General features: G+C 45.3%; 1 protein-coding gene across 1 annotated transcript in view; it reads right to left on the bottom strand.

Annotated features, from left to right (window-relative positions):
* The window catches only part of MAP3K3 (mitogen-activated protein kinase kinase kinase 3), a 33912-nt gene extending 22124 nt beyond the window's left edge, over positions 1–11788 (bottom strand). The window contains exons 1-4 of the mRNA XM_015651291.3: positions 11666–11788; positions 5038–5159; positions 4490–4579; positions 2580–2620 (exon numbers count right to left, since the gene is read on the bottom strand). Coding sequence (XP_015506777.1) covers positions 2580–2620; positions 4490–4579; positions 5038–5159; positions 11666–11669 — 257 coding nt within the window. The 5' untranslated portion in view covers positions 11670–11788. The remainder of the gene's footprint in view (positions 1–2579; positions 2621–4489; positions 4580–5037; positions 5160–11665) is intronic.
* Positions 11789–14719: the final 2931 nt, after the last annotated feature.

Genomic DNA, 14719 nt, shown 5'->3' with positions numbered 1-14719 from the left:
GATTGTGAGCACCAGCTCACAAACTTGTCACGAGGCAGAAATAACAGGATACAACAAGGTCTCCCCTGAGCCTCCTCTTCTCCAGGCTAAACAATCCAAGATCCTCTTCACACATGAACTATTCTGGTAATACTTTTTGTCCTCAATTGGAAGATTAGTGTTCTTTCCAATGCAATTTTTGCTAGTTAACTTTCTGAAAAAAGATTGGTTCCAACCAAAGAACTTCCAGATTTTTTTTGTATCTATCTTCCTCCTATTTCTTTTGCTACATCAGCACACAACAAATGATCAAGGGACTGTTTGGACTTCCAAATTACTGAGTGGACCATGGAAACTCAAGACCTATTCTTGCTCATAGAGGCAACTCAGTGAGCCCCTGAATTATCTCCCAAGGGTTTGTGGGGACAGGAGGGAGAGAGGTTTTCTGTAGGGGCCATAGACTGCAGCTGGGGCTGTCCCTGGATCCCTGGCAGTGTCCCAGGCCAGGCTGGACGGGGCCTGGAGTGCCCAGGGACAGTGGGAGGTGTCCCTGCCATGGCAGGGGTGGCACTGGGTGTTTGGGGTCCCTTCCAACACAAACCATCCTGGGATTCTATGACTCTGATGAACCTGTGCTTTGGAGAGAAGACTTAGTTTCCCAGTCATCCATCCACACAGTTTCATCAGCCCTGGATATCCTTTCAAGAGATGAAACTTTGGTTTTAAATGACCCTTGTGTTAGTTGGATTCCTCAGCCTCTTCCCATGAAGGGTTATCCTGCTACCAGACCTACAACATTCAGCTATTTGGAAATAATTGTCCTTGTTAAAAAGCAGCCCACAATAACATTTTCTACATTTTCCTAGGAAACCCATACATGAAATCACAGTACTCTGGCACCACACAAATGCAGTGTGGCTCTCAGGCCCTTATAAAGGCTCCCATTCTACACTCAGTGCTTTCAAAAGCACTGCTGTTCTCAGGTGCCACAAATTTTATTAGTTTAAAAACTCTGTGCACTCTTCTAGCACAAAATCCTGGACTGCAGGGTTTAAGGAGCCCATTCCTGCCTGACCACCTTAAATATTTGTGGTTAGATCTGGCAGCTCCTGTGAAACTCAGCACACACACTGACATTCTGGTGCAAGCTCCCTGTCTGGAACTGCACACAGTGCTGGGAGCAGGGAACTCAGGCCAGCACAACTGCATAATTAGACTGACACACAATCAACCTTTTCATTTTAGAAAAAAAGCCCAGGAGAAAACCCTTCTGCCCCCCGAAATGCACCCAGCAGACAGGCAAGATGATGAGGCTGTGGTGACAGGATTCTGGTGCTGAGCTCCCCTGCCCTGACACAGTGTGACATGTCCCACCGTGGCTCTGCTCTTGTTCCACAAAGCCCCAGACACAGCAGAGTGCTGAGCACACCTGCCTGAAAAAGGAGGAAGCAAATCCCAGTGATGATTACCTGTAAAATTTTTCCCACAGCACAAATGTCACTGACAGAATTCATCGCATAGGATTGCAGTGAAGAAACAGTTCAAGTTTTGAGGAAGAGTAGAAATTATTCTCCACAGCCTGCTTTGCCAACAAAGAACACTTCTGCTTTTCTAACAGAAATCCCAAAATCTGTCAAAGGAGAAGCTTCAACAACTTGGCCAATAACCTGTGCTAGAACAGGCTGTGAGGATCACTACAGACAGCTGCTCCTCCTGTAAATGGGCATTAAATTTGCAATTCATCATGAAATAGTGAACCACTCCAATGTCAGAAGTACTGCCTGGCCTGGGAGAAGCCAGAGGATTCCCACAAGCTGGCTGTGAAGATGGCACATACATTCCTGCTTACAACCCAGTCAACATCTTCCAAAATATGGACACTATAACCCAGCATCAAGATCACATTTTCCCTCAGTGAGAGCAGACCCAGAGACCACAGACAAACCTGGAGCCTTCCTGAGCGCTCACACAGCCACCAGCCACTAAATGTTTCAAGAGCTCCTCTCAATTTGATAGCAAATAAGAGGCTTTTTGGAACCTACTTTGAATTATTTCAGCAATTTTATCCATTGCAAACATTGCTGTAAAAACCGAAACTGCTATTTCAGTTATTTCTGGTTTTTCCTTCTAAAAGAATGTCTCTCGAAACCAAATATCAGAGGAAATAACAAAGAAGCTTTTACACCAATGAAAAAAAATCTTTCCTTGTTGTATCTATTGCTCAATCACAGCAGGGCAGTGATAATGACAGGACATCAGGAAGTGAGAAACCAGAAAAGAATGACGCTGATTTGATCAGCTTCATTTGGTTTCAGTTAAATGAAACAAAATGGGAATGTATCTCAAATAAGATTTTCAGGCTGGACAGCTTTTAAAAATGCTGCACTTCACTTACAAATAAATATTATGGAAATAAATCAGTGTTTTATGACACACTGATCTCTAAAAATAACCAAGTTGTGTGTGACCTGTTTGCTATTGCCTTCACTGTGTGATTTCCATTCAGGAAAAAGGAAAGCAAAGCCAACAAAATATTTAAGCTAAATTACTGATGACTAAATCACTCTCCTAAAGAATCAAAGCAGTGAAGGCCAACTTACCGTCTCTCCCCGTTATGTTCAAACTTTATCCTGACATCATTCTGCAGGAGAAAAAACAAAAGGTGAGTTCACAATGAAACTCTGGCACACAACAGCACACAAATGCACTGCATTATGATTTTAGTATTTTAACTTTCTCCATGGAAGCTGAAGCAGGCTGTGGAAACAAGTGGCTGATACATGAACATAGCAAACTGCTGAAGGAGAAAGAGAAGGAAAGCGGAAAAACTAAGCTGTAATTTTTGTAAACTGACACTTAAACAGAGGACATTGAAATAAACGTTAAAAAATATTAATTTATCTTTAACACTGCATAGGAAAAAACTGAAATTCAGTCCTAACTGCTCATTAATCTGAAGTTAACTTTCTTTAAGCATGCTCAAAGCATATATGGCAAAAAAGAGAGAGGGAACGTGCTACATTTTTTATTCCTACTCATATTTTAAATTTTTTATTCCTATTTATTATTCTTTATTCTTAAGACATGGACTAAATCTCTCCTTTTGCAGAAATGCAGTCCCTGAAACTCAGAGTTACAAACAGGCTGATTCTGTCTCATCTTTTAAAATTCTAAGGTTTTAGCAAAAGGGTCATCAGCACCATCTGGAGAGCTAAAGGCACTGACTGTGCAACCTGTGCAGTCACTGTAAACTCAGAAGATGCTGAGTGGCGTGGAAGAGTCAACAAGCTGAACTTTCAACTCTGGACATCACAGTTCAAATCCCAATTTAGGTCAGAAAGATAAAAATAGAAGGGAAAATTCTGCTCTGATAAGACTCCATCATTTCTGCTGCACAATTTATGTGATTGGAATAGATTAAACCATCTGTGAAAGTCTCAGACAATAGGCAATCATACATCTAGGAACTTCAAAAAAACATGGCCAGGAAATGCTCTTTAGCTGGAGGAAGTTTCTGGCAGGCCCAGTGGTCAAGAATGCAGTTCAAAAGGATCCATGGAGTCCCTGGGAGCACATGGAATTCCTGCAGCAGTGCTGGAGGGACAGCACTGGGAAATGACCTTCCCAATCCCAGCAACGACCAGCTGCACGTGGGTCACTCACACATAATTTTAAAGAGTGTTTTTTCAGATATGGGAAGAGAAAGAACTCAGTCTAGAATTACTCCAAAATGAAACAAATTCCAGAGAACCCATTTGAACTGAGCAGTAAAGGAACAATGCAGCAAAAAGCACAGGAATAACATCCTATAAAAGATGTCTACCAGCCAACTCCTGATCAAAAAGTTGTTCTCAGACACATTGCATGAAGGAATGATTGCTTTATATCAGGATTTTCAGGAAAGTAAGGCTTTGAAGCATTTCATTTAAATGCCATTCAGCACCTCCAGACAAAACTGCATTATCCTGCACTTCCTTCTTACCAGAGCATTGATACCATCGTTTTCTCCAGGAAAAAGTCTGGAGAAATGAGGAATGAACCTTAAAAGACTTAAAAGCATTGACTCCACTACTCATTATCTTGGAAGTCATGGACTGGTTTGGGTGGGAAGGCACCTTGAAGCCCACCCATCCCACCCCAGCCATGGCAGGGACAGCTCCCACTGTCCCAGGAGCTCCAGCCCCAATGTCCAGCCTGGCCTTGGGCACTGCCAGGGATCCAGGGACAGCCCCAGCTGCTCTGGGCACCTGTGCCAGGCACTGCCCACCCTGCCAGGGAACAATCCCTGCCCAAAATCCCATCCAGCCCTGCCCTCCTTCAGCTTAAGGCCTTTTCCCCTTGTCCTGACCCTACAAGAAATGTGCACACACTGCTACACCAGGACAGAGTCAGGGAAGAAAAGCTTTCCCTGCCTCCCACCTGCTTAAAGAAATTCCATAAAGTCACTGCACACAACTTGAAGACTCCTAATTCATAATTGCTAATATGGAAATGGAGCCAGTTTTCTCACCGGAATTTTTTTTTCTTCCACTGCAGAGGCACACTGGTTCATTATTGCAGGGCTGCCCAAGAGTGGGGGACTGCTGGCATTGTGTTTTTTCTTTAAAAAAGAATAAAATCACTTTAAAAAATGTAAATGTGACGGTGAAATCAGAAAGCCATTCACTCAATTCTTTAGCTAGGCAGACCAAACCCCATAAAAAATACATACAGGGAGAATCCAGTATATTAAGATGTTGCAAATGATCAAATACATATATATACATACATATATAACATAATGCATATTAAATATTTTATTAAACTATATAACTATATAGCATATTCAATATATAATATATAAAGATTATATATTAATTAATCTCACACAAAAATATAAAAAATAGAAAAACAACCATATTTGCCACAGCCTGAGCAGGGTCAAGGAGCTAATTCACAACTGATGCTTTGGCTGTTGGAGGCGCAGGACAGAGCCAAGGCAGCAGATCCTCTGTCTCCTTGCTCTGTCCTGTCTTCCCCCGTGTCACCAGTCCAGGTGTTCACCAACTGGCCCAGTACCTGTTTGTTGGAGTGAGCAGTGTCTTTGTTCTTCATGGTGTCATACCCAGGCAGCCGGTGACGCCTGCCCATCTGCAGTGCCACCAGGTCCTTCATGATGGACTTCAAGGCCTCTTGTTCATCTGTGATGCACAAGAATTTTAGGAGTAAGTTGTCTGTGTGAGCACCAACCATGACATTTCTGCACCTCTGACACTTCTGCACTGGTTCTCTGCCGGCTCACAGAAGAACAATCCTTTTTAGGATCTTGGCGAATACACCATGATTTAGTCATAAAAAAGCCCAAACTTAACTGAATACCATGACATAATAAACTGACAGATAAATGTTCAGTCTCTTGTCCAGTGTCATAGAAAGATCAGGCCAGAGTACAGATAAAGAACACCCCCAGGCCCTAATTCTTTCCAAAAGGCCTCACAACAAACAGTAAAACCTGGACAGATTTGCTAGACCATCACAGGTCACTTAGGAAGGGCAAACCAACGTGCTTCTGCCAAGGAAAACCTGGTCAAAGTCTGTTCTTCCCCATTTTATATCCTGTTAACTGAATTCTTGCTTGCTACTGGAATAAACCATGGCCAGTAGAAAGAGAAATGAAAATGTGGACAAAGATTAATCTTGGAGTACCTGTGAACACAAATCCACTTGCACTGATTGCCCCAACACGTTCCTCTCTTCCCTCAGAACAAGCTGATGGAATAAAATTCAAACCATTTTATGAGATTTCAAGAACTGCTGAACAGGTTATCCAGCACTAAGAACACTCTGCTGGCAAAGTACAATGCAGCAGGTTCAATTCAAGGCTTCTTGCTTTGCAGCAATATAAAAACACACATTGATTTTTTTCTTCTATGTTCCACTAGGAATTACTTTACGAAGACTCCTGGTGTAACCAATTTAAAGTATTCTCTCCCACAGGATGTTTTGAGAAGTGATATTTAGCAGAACTTTGTGTTTAGAGAAAAAAGCAAAGATGTGAAAGGAGAGAAATGCACAGTAGCCGGGCCGTGATGGATGGTAAATGAAGGTCTAAAAGGTATGAAAATGCATCCTTTACTCCAGCAAGGATAACGACCCTAAATTTCTTGATATTGCAAAAGGTGAAGGAGCTGCCAAGTGAAGTTTTGTCTAAAATGGGGCTGCACTGGGCACTTGTGCCACAGCTAACAAAGCAGCACCTCATGCTGGCACTCTGATCCTGGCACACTCCTGCCCTCTGGACTGCCTGGCTGCTGGCTCACGTATCATGACTCAAAAAGGTTTTAGGGATAAAGTGTTTTCTCCTTGGCAAATAATACACTCAGTTAAATCCTTCCTGATATTAAGGCATTACTTAGGCATGGAATTTGAAGCAATGATTTGATCAGCTCTGGACATGCTCAGGGGAATCTGCCCTTTCTGAAAGAGTTTGGGAGGACCTGAACCCCAGTTTCGAATGTAAAGCTTTGCTTTTGATAATTGGGACTTTTGGAAGTGATGTGAACTAGATGAGGTTATCACAGCCCTACTCACATGATGGGGTGTCTGGTGTGCAGTGCCTGATTCGCACAGCTCCTCCTTTCTTCCCTCACTTTGTCACTTTGAAGAGTTTCAATTGAAATGAGCAGTTTTTGAAGCTGATTTGTAAATAACTGAGACTCAATTTTAAGAATCTCCCATGGCTACACACTTGTCCCTGATTCATGGCACTGGTCTGATGGGTAGTCCCTTGCATTGGGGAACAGCTGCTGAACATCAAATGCTGGACTGACTCACATCTATACTTCTCTACAGAAGGGACTCAGTGGGACTATTTGTTTCTGCAATTTCATGTTGTGCATTTGCTCATGAGTCTCTCCAAAGCAGTTAGCTTATGTTTTATGCAGAAGACTGGCTTCATAATTAATCACTGTCTGAATAACAAACTAGATTTTCGCAATGCTTAAGGATGACAGATGTTGGACACATACGGCTTGTAAAGAACACAGGGAGCCAATCCTGCTAAAAGTTCAAAGCAAAATGGGAAAAATACACCTCTTTGTAAGGAGGAAACATCTGAAGAAGTCCCAGTCAGAACAGAAGTCACGCTAGGATTATCTTTGCTAAAACCAATAGTTTCTGCCCAAGTCTGTTATAGCTTTCACAGGATCCCAAAATGGTTTGGATTGGAAGGGACCTTAAAGCTCTCCCAGTCCCACCCAGCCATGGCAGGGACAGCTCCCACTGTCCCAGGCTGCTCCAGCCCCAGTGTCCAGCCTGGCCTTGGGCACTGCCAGGGATCCAGGGACAGCCCCAGCTGCTCTGGGCACCTGTGCCAGGGCCTGCCCACCCTGCCAGGGAACAATTCCTGCCCAAAATCCCATCCTGCCCAAAATCCCATCCTGCCCAATATCCCATCCTGCCCAGTCTCCCATCCTGCCCAACATCCCATCCTGCCCAGTCTCCCATCCTGCCCAATATCCCATCCTGCCCAGTATCCCATCCAGCCCTGCCCTCTGGCACTGGGAGCCATTCCCTGTGTCCTGCCCATTCAGGCCCTTGTGAAGTGTCTCTCTTGCAGGCTCTCTTCAGGTGAGTCCTGAGAGCACTCAACACCTGAGATACATCCACTGTGGATGCATCAGAATGTTATAGATGTTTCAGAATGTTACACCAAAAACCAGAAACATCAAGCCTAGACCAGATCATGGAAGGAGAAATCTCCTAATGCATCTGCAGAAGGTGTTAATTACAAAAAAAAAAAAAAAAAAAAATTAAATAAGGAACGCAGAGCAGAAAATATAAAAAAGTCCAGATCAAAACCCACCAAATCTCTGCTGTCCAAGACAAGCCAAATGAGACAATAACCACATTGTGGTAGTGGAGAAGGGAGAGCACTCCCTGACGTTCCAACTGCATGTAAAAGAAGCAAGGGGTATAAGTAACACAACCAAAGCAAGAGGCTGCTTTTTGAGAAGCACATCAGCCAAAAGAAATAATTGCTGGGATCTATCTCAACACTAAGTAACCCCTTGTGGGACGAAAATGTGAAGAAATAGCTGTGACTGAACGTGAAGTTCCAGGTAGGCAATGGCACAACATTTTTTTTTGTTTTTTTAAAGTTTCCAACTTTACAGTTGAACATTTAACCTTTAATGGAGTATCTCCAATTTACTGATATTCTTTCAGCTTGATAGTATTAAGAACAGCTTTGGAGTCACCTGGCAAACAACAGCTGAAACCGTGCACAACAAAACACTACAACCTATGGCCTGGAACATCCCCGGGGTTCCTACCACCCAAAACACTCAGCCAAGAGCTGGGACACAAATTTCCCACCACAGTGCAGTTTGGGTTTGGCCAGATACCAGGATGAAGAAGAGCTTGTCCTAGCACAGTTCCTTTGGGCAAGAAGCAAACGAGATGTGAAAGCAGTTTATAACTGAGGGCTCACGACAAGAAATCAAGTCCACCAAAGAATTATGTCTGGGAGTAAGAATTCTCCTCCAAACAGTATCATCACTGGAAAACAAAGATCAGTGCTTGCAATGGTTGGCTACAGGTGTTTGTTCCCAGGCTCCAGGCTGTGTGCAGTCTGCAGTCACTCACTTGTGGCAGAGGACACACCCAGACAGCTACGAGTCCCTTACTACAGACCATGGTTGGCTGGGAAGAGAATTTATTTATTAGCTTTATTAGCTAAATAAACTAGCTTTATTTATAGGCAACTTGTGAATTTACAACAAAACTCTGAAAGGCTGCATCTAAACACTAGAGCTCAACGCTCTCAGGCACAGGGTGGGACTGCTGGGGTGTCTGAGCAGGACCAGGAGTTGGACTCCACGATCCCTGCGGGTCCCTTCCAACTCGGGATATTCTATAAACCCCACTTAGTGCCCTGCAAGGTCTGTATCTCACTCACTGCAGTCATTCTAACACTGAAATATTATTTATCTTCCTAAAACTGGAACAGTTAATGCTCTAACAAAGGGGATGGAAACCACTTCAGGCAAGTGAATCTTGTTATGCAATTTTAGTAGTCTTACGTTGAGCTATTGGCTCACTACTACTAAACAATCCATCCTGTAATTCACCCCTATGTTGATAAGGTAGGACATGACAGAGTATTTATCTCTTAAAAGTGTAAGATAAAGTCAAATATTGATCCGAGTTTGTGTAGGGAAAAATTGTGCCTGGTGAGGAGAGCACAGTGATGGATTTAATGCTGAAAACATGAACACTTCTTTATCTCCATGCAAACAGAGGATTTCCATAAAGTGACTTGGAGAAGCACGTGGAGCAGCATTACATTAATTGCACAATGCAGAAGCTGCTATAAATGAGAATGAAGCAATTTTTGGAGCACTGAGAGACCCTGTTTTGCCTGGTCTCCAGCAGGTCTGGGAAACACTGCTCTGCTTTGTGCGGGAAAGATGTTGTCCAGGAAATGCTTTTCATGTTTTAAAAACTACACTCAAGGATTTTTATAACTTCGATAAAAGCGAACTGCTGCTCACAGAGAAAGTTATTCCTCTCCACAAAGCATTTACTTCAACCAATCTGTGGTTTGTTACACAGGTCTGAATAAGTCAGAAATGGAAACAGTTTTGAAAAAAAAAAAAAAAAAAATCCCAAAGTCAGAACAGTGAAAGTATCTGCACATGGATAAAAACAGGAAGCCTGTGAACCCCCTAAGCCAGGATCACGTTTTATCTGGTGTCATAGTGGGACACATGATGCCAAATTGGTTTAAAAGAGAAAGAAGTGAATATACATGTATATTTGTTATCTACCACCACAACAGCAAATCTGGTTGGGGCGAGTGATTGCCAGATCCAGGGGCGAGGAGGAAATTTTAGACAAATTGTGTCTATGTTAAAGGTCTCAAAAAAGTCTTGCAAAGAGTTTCATTGTGAGTCCTTTGCTGTGGGTAGTTAAAGCTGCTGTGTGCAAGCTTTAGGAAATCACAGAATGAGAGGAAAAATCAGAGAGCTCTACAAGGCTTATCCTTGTGGGATATATTCAGGGTGATTCACAAGTTAAAGCCTGGGATTTGAGCCGATCCTAAGCTGCAGGCTGAGCCCTGCTCCCTCCCCACGGGTGTCCCTGGGTGCGTGTGAGGCAGGGGAAGGAAGTGACACAGGCAGGAAAAGCGAGCGGATCGAGGGAAGGCCGGAGGCAGCGGGGACTGCACACCCCAAAGGCAGCAGAGCTCCAGCGCGGCCCCGGGCTGACATCCCTGTGCTCATCCTGCCAAGGCTGGAGGCAAAGAAAGCCCAGGAACTGTCCCGGGCTCAGCCCAGTGCAGGGGAGCCCCGGCTGAACTGGAGCTCCTGCAAACTCTGACATCAACCACTCCACGTGGCCTTCAGGTGGGTTATGAAACATCAGATTAAAGAAAATCAGAGCGTGATATATAGCCCATCATCCATTATTAATCAGTTTATTTGGTTACAGTTGCTGAACGAATTTAGGTTTTTCCTACTACAAAGGGATCTGCTTGCATCTGTGCCACGATACACATATATAATGCTATGGTGGAGTGGTCCATGAAATTGTATTTTTTCATTCTGCACTCGCATGTTTACAAACACAGGTCCATCTGCCATTGGAAAACGCTTTCATGGAAATCCAACTTTGTACTTCTAAACCACTTTAAGTTTATGAACCACCCTGCTGCTCTAAACAGTGGACTACACTATTCCTCTCTTTGTACCAGAGAAATCTAGCAATGGATTTGCATGAATTTGTTGTATTTACCATATCAAAACAGAGTAAAGGTAAATTGAAGTAGTTGTAGAATAACATTTGCAATGCTTTTTGAATTTAGAGTATAAAACCTAATTATGCATACAGACTAAATGAAGAGTCTTAGAATACTAAACTTGGTTGTAGAGAAGAAATATTAAAGTTGTAGCCCATGAAGCTATGAAACTCCAGAACAGCAGGAATTTCCTTGCCAATATGCAAATATGAGGAAGTTCTGCTTTAGAGCAATTAAAAGTTTAATTCTAGCACCTCTCTTTAAGCTAAAAAAGAAATTAATTAACACAAGACCTCCTCCATAAGCAGCTCTTTATACAGGACATGCAGTCCAAATCCAAATTAATTTGAATCAATTAAATTCAGTCATGGAAACTCCTCATAACAAAAACGTTTTCCACTTGGAAAAGAGTTTTCCCAAGTCGTTTGCTTGTTTTTATACGTTACTGTCTGGGCTAAGGATGGCAAATGAGAACTCGGGGGGAACTCCATAAAGGAAAATCTATTTTGATGGACTCCCAAGCTTCACTTAAAACCAGAAATTTCTCCAATTAAGCTGCAGCACAACAATTCCCATCTCAAGAAGAGCCAACTTCTCCTGGAGGCTGAAAGAGCCCCCTGAGGTCAGCCCGACCCGCTGATCCCCGCCGGCTCCGTCCGGCCAACTTTAGTAAAAGCCCGGGGCACCGCACGTTTCCCGTAAAGCGGTTTTTACCATTTTAACCAAACCCGTCAAAGTTCGCCGTTTCCCCGGGGCCCGCCCGTGGAGCCCCCGGGCCGCGCAGCCCCAGCGCCCCCAACAGCGGCCCGGCCGCGGGCCCGGCCGAGCCCCGCCGCCCCCTGCCCGCCCGGCGCCCCCGGCCCATGACACGGCCCCGGTTCGCGGGGTTTCTCCGCCGCTCCTCACCCATGGCTGCGGGCGGCGGCCCCGCTCACGGCGGGCGCTGCGGGACGGCGCTGTCACCGCCGCGGCTCCATGGCGGCCGGGCCGAGGGGGAGGGCTCAGAGCCGCCGCCGCCACATTCCCAGGCCCCGCGCCGCCGCCTCCTCCCGGCGGCCGCGCTCCGGGAGCCCGGGCGGGGGTGGGAGCGGCGCGGGCGCTGCGGGCGCGTCCCGGTGCCCCCGGTCCGTGCGGGCCGGCCCCGCCGCCGCCGCCCGCAAAACAAACCGCTCGGCGGCCGCCGCGCACCCGCCGCCTGCTGCCAATCACAGCGGCAGCCGCCGCCGCCCGCCAATCAGCGCCGCCGGGGCGCCCACCCGACGGCGCTGCCGGCCAATGGGCGCGCGAGCAGCCGGGAGCCCCGCCCCCCGCGGAGCCGGCTGTCAATCACGGGGGCCCCTTGCGCCGCGGAGCAGCCACGCCCCCTCGCGCTGCAGGAGGCGGGGAAGAGCAGAGCGCCACGCCCCCGGCGCTGTCAATCAAAGTGACGGATGGCGGCGCGGCCCCGCCCACCGGCCGGGAGCGGGAGCGGGTCTGGGAAGAACGGAAAGGAAAAATGGAGTTTTTTTTTTTATCCCTCTGCCTGTGCTGTATCTGCACTGAAACACCTCTGGGAGTCAATGCACAGGGTGCATAAGAAGAAATGTTCCCTTAAAATTAGCTAATTATAATAAAAAATCATGCTAGGTTGTGTCTGATGCAACTGATGGGTAACTCCGTTCACACACCACCGTGTGCTGCTGAGATCATCCCATCCAAGCCAGGAATTCTACTCTCAGTCGTGATTGCTTGGGGTTGGAAGGGACCTTAAAGATCATCTCATTCCATGAGATGTGTGTTTAGATCAAATCAAACCTTTAAAAGCAACATCGAGCCTGCTCTTTCCCGGCTTCTGTGTCCATGGCATCTGCAGGACGGTATTTTCATCGAGACTTTTCCACATAAGGAACAGCAGAAGGAGTTTATTTTAAAAAGGAGCCCATCTCCAGTTCCCTGCTGCTGGGAAACACACCTCGAGCAGATGTTCCAGCTGCTGCTTTTCGGTCTGGCCAATGTCCGGCAGCAAGTGCAGTGTTCTGGGAGTGGCTTTTTACTGATTTTGGAACCACTTTTTGACAGACTTTTCACAGCTTCACGATGGCTCCTCACTATCCTTTATCAACCACTAAATCTCAGTTTCATCACTAACTTCCAATAAAACACTCTTGGTATCCTTCACCGACTTCTCCTTGTCCATAAATTTACATCCTTGTAAAAAAATTTCATCTCATCTCTATTTCTCACTCTTCAGTCATCCAATCTCCAAGATACTCCAGTTTCCTCATATTATTGAAGCCTCCCACTTTTGTTCATCACCAAATTTGATTTTAATGCTCGCTCTTTTTGCCAGGATCGTCATAAAAAGGCTTTTCTAGGAGAGGGAAGAGCCCATGCCATGCCCTGGCAGAAATTTAGTATCAATTCCCCACTGCACCAGCCCTGATTTCAAACCATTCCATCATCACCTCACCATTTGTTATTTTTGCCTATCTTGCAGTTCCTACATGTTTGCATACAAAATTCTCAGTTGAAATCCTGCTAAATGAGAATGATTCCATGTCCTTTGTGTAGAAACTCCGTTTACTGAGTCCCAAAGATATTAGACCGGTGAGTGGCAGCTTGTGACAGGAGCCAGGAGCTCCTGGCAGATGGTAGGAGACACCCACCCTGGTGGAACTCGCTCTTCCCATCCCCAACTGCCCAGAGTGTCTGGATTTCACTGAAGCTTTCCCCCACCCCTTTCCCAAATTGAAAATAGAATGATTTGTCCTTAACAGCTCATCACTTCACCCACCTGTCAAGTCTAATGTGTAAACCAACAGTTTTATCTCTTGATTTGTGGTTTCCCCATTTTACAGACATTCTCACATCACTATCTACATGTAAGTGCCATCAGGACTTTTTTTGACCACTACAGACCCTTGCACCTTTTTTTTTTTTCCCCAACAAGCTGATAAATCCTTCCTGAACTGGAATCCAATTGCTACCAAAATAAGTGCCCCATTTTTGTGTAACTTGAGGAAAAAAAAAGAATAATTCCTTTCTGACTTTTACTGTGTACTTAATACTGTACTGGTATTGTGCATAAACACAGAATCTCAGAATTATTTGGGTTGGAAGAGACCTTAAAGCCCATCCAGAGCCACCCCAGCCATGGCAGGGACAGCTCCCACTGTCCCAGGAGCTCCAGCCCCAATGTCCAGCCTGGCCGTGGGCACTGCCAGGGATCCAGGGACAGCCCCAGCTGCTCTGGGCACCTGTGCCAGGGTCTGCCCACCCTGCCAGGGAGGAATTTCTTCCCAATATCCCATCTAATCCTTCTCTCTATCAGCCTGAACCCAGTTCTCCTTGTCCTGCCATTCCAATTCCTGATGACAATCAGGTTATATGTTTTATGCCAGCTGATACTCCGTGGTTTTCCACCCTGATTGCCAACATCCTTCCAAAGCTGCAGCTTCCCAGCAGAGAAACTTCACTCCTGTAAACAGCAACTGCAGAACATACTTAATTCTTGAATTTATTCAGATTGGCTGATGCCATTTAATGTAAAATGATCAGTAAAGATACTGACAGAGACTCTCCAGGAGTTACTCTGTTTCCAGTCAAGCCATTTGTTTTAAAGGAACATTATAAGGCCTGTCACGCAGCACCAAATAAGAAAAGGAAGTGTAATCCCTATTTTAGGGACTTAAGGGCATCGCACAGAGAGATAGTGACTTGTTAAAAGTTACACAGGAAGTCTGGAGTGGACTTTTGGGATTTAACTCCTGGCATCTTTTCCTAGGATCTTAATCACTATGCCATCATCTTGTTTTCTATTTTGGTAGTATTTCCATTTTCTGAAGCATACCTGACTAAAAGAGCCCCTTTTCCTTGCTATCAGATGTACTATTTCTTCTTTCCTTCCTGCTTCCCTTCTTGTTTAGGTAGACACATCCTCCCTGGGGAGCAGAGCAGGCTCCAGGCTGAGCCTTGTCCCAT

This window comes from Parus major, chromosome 27 (assembly GCF_001522545.3).
Source record: "Parus major isolate Abel chromosome 27, Parus_major1.1, whole genome shotgun sequence".
NCBI lineage: Eukaryota > Metazoa > Chordata > Aves > Passeriformes > Paridae > Parus > Parus major.
This window is presented reverse-complemented; position numbering and strand designations above follow the sequence as displayed.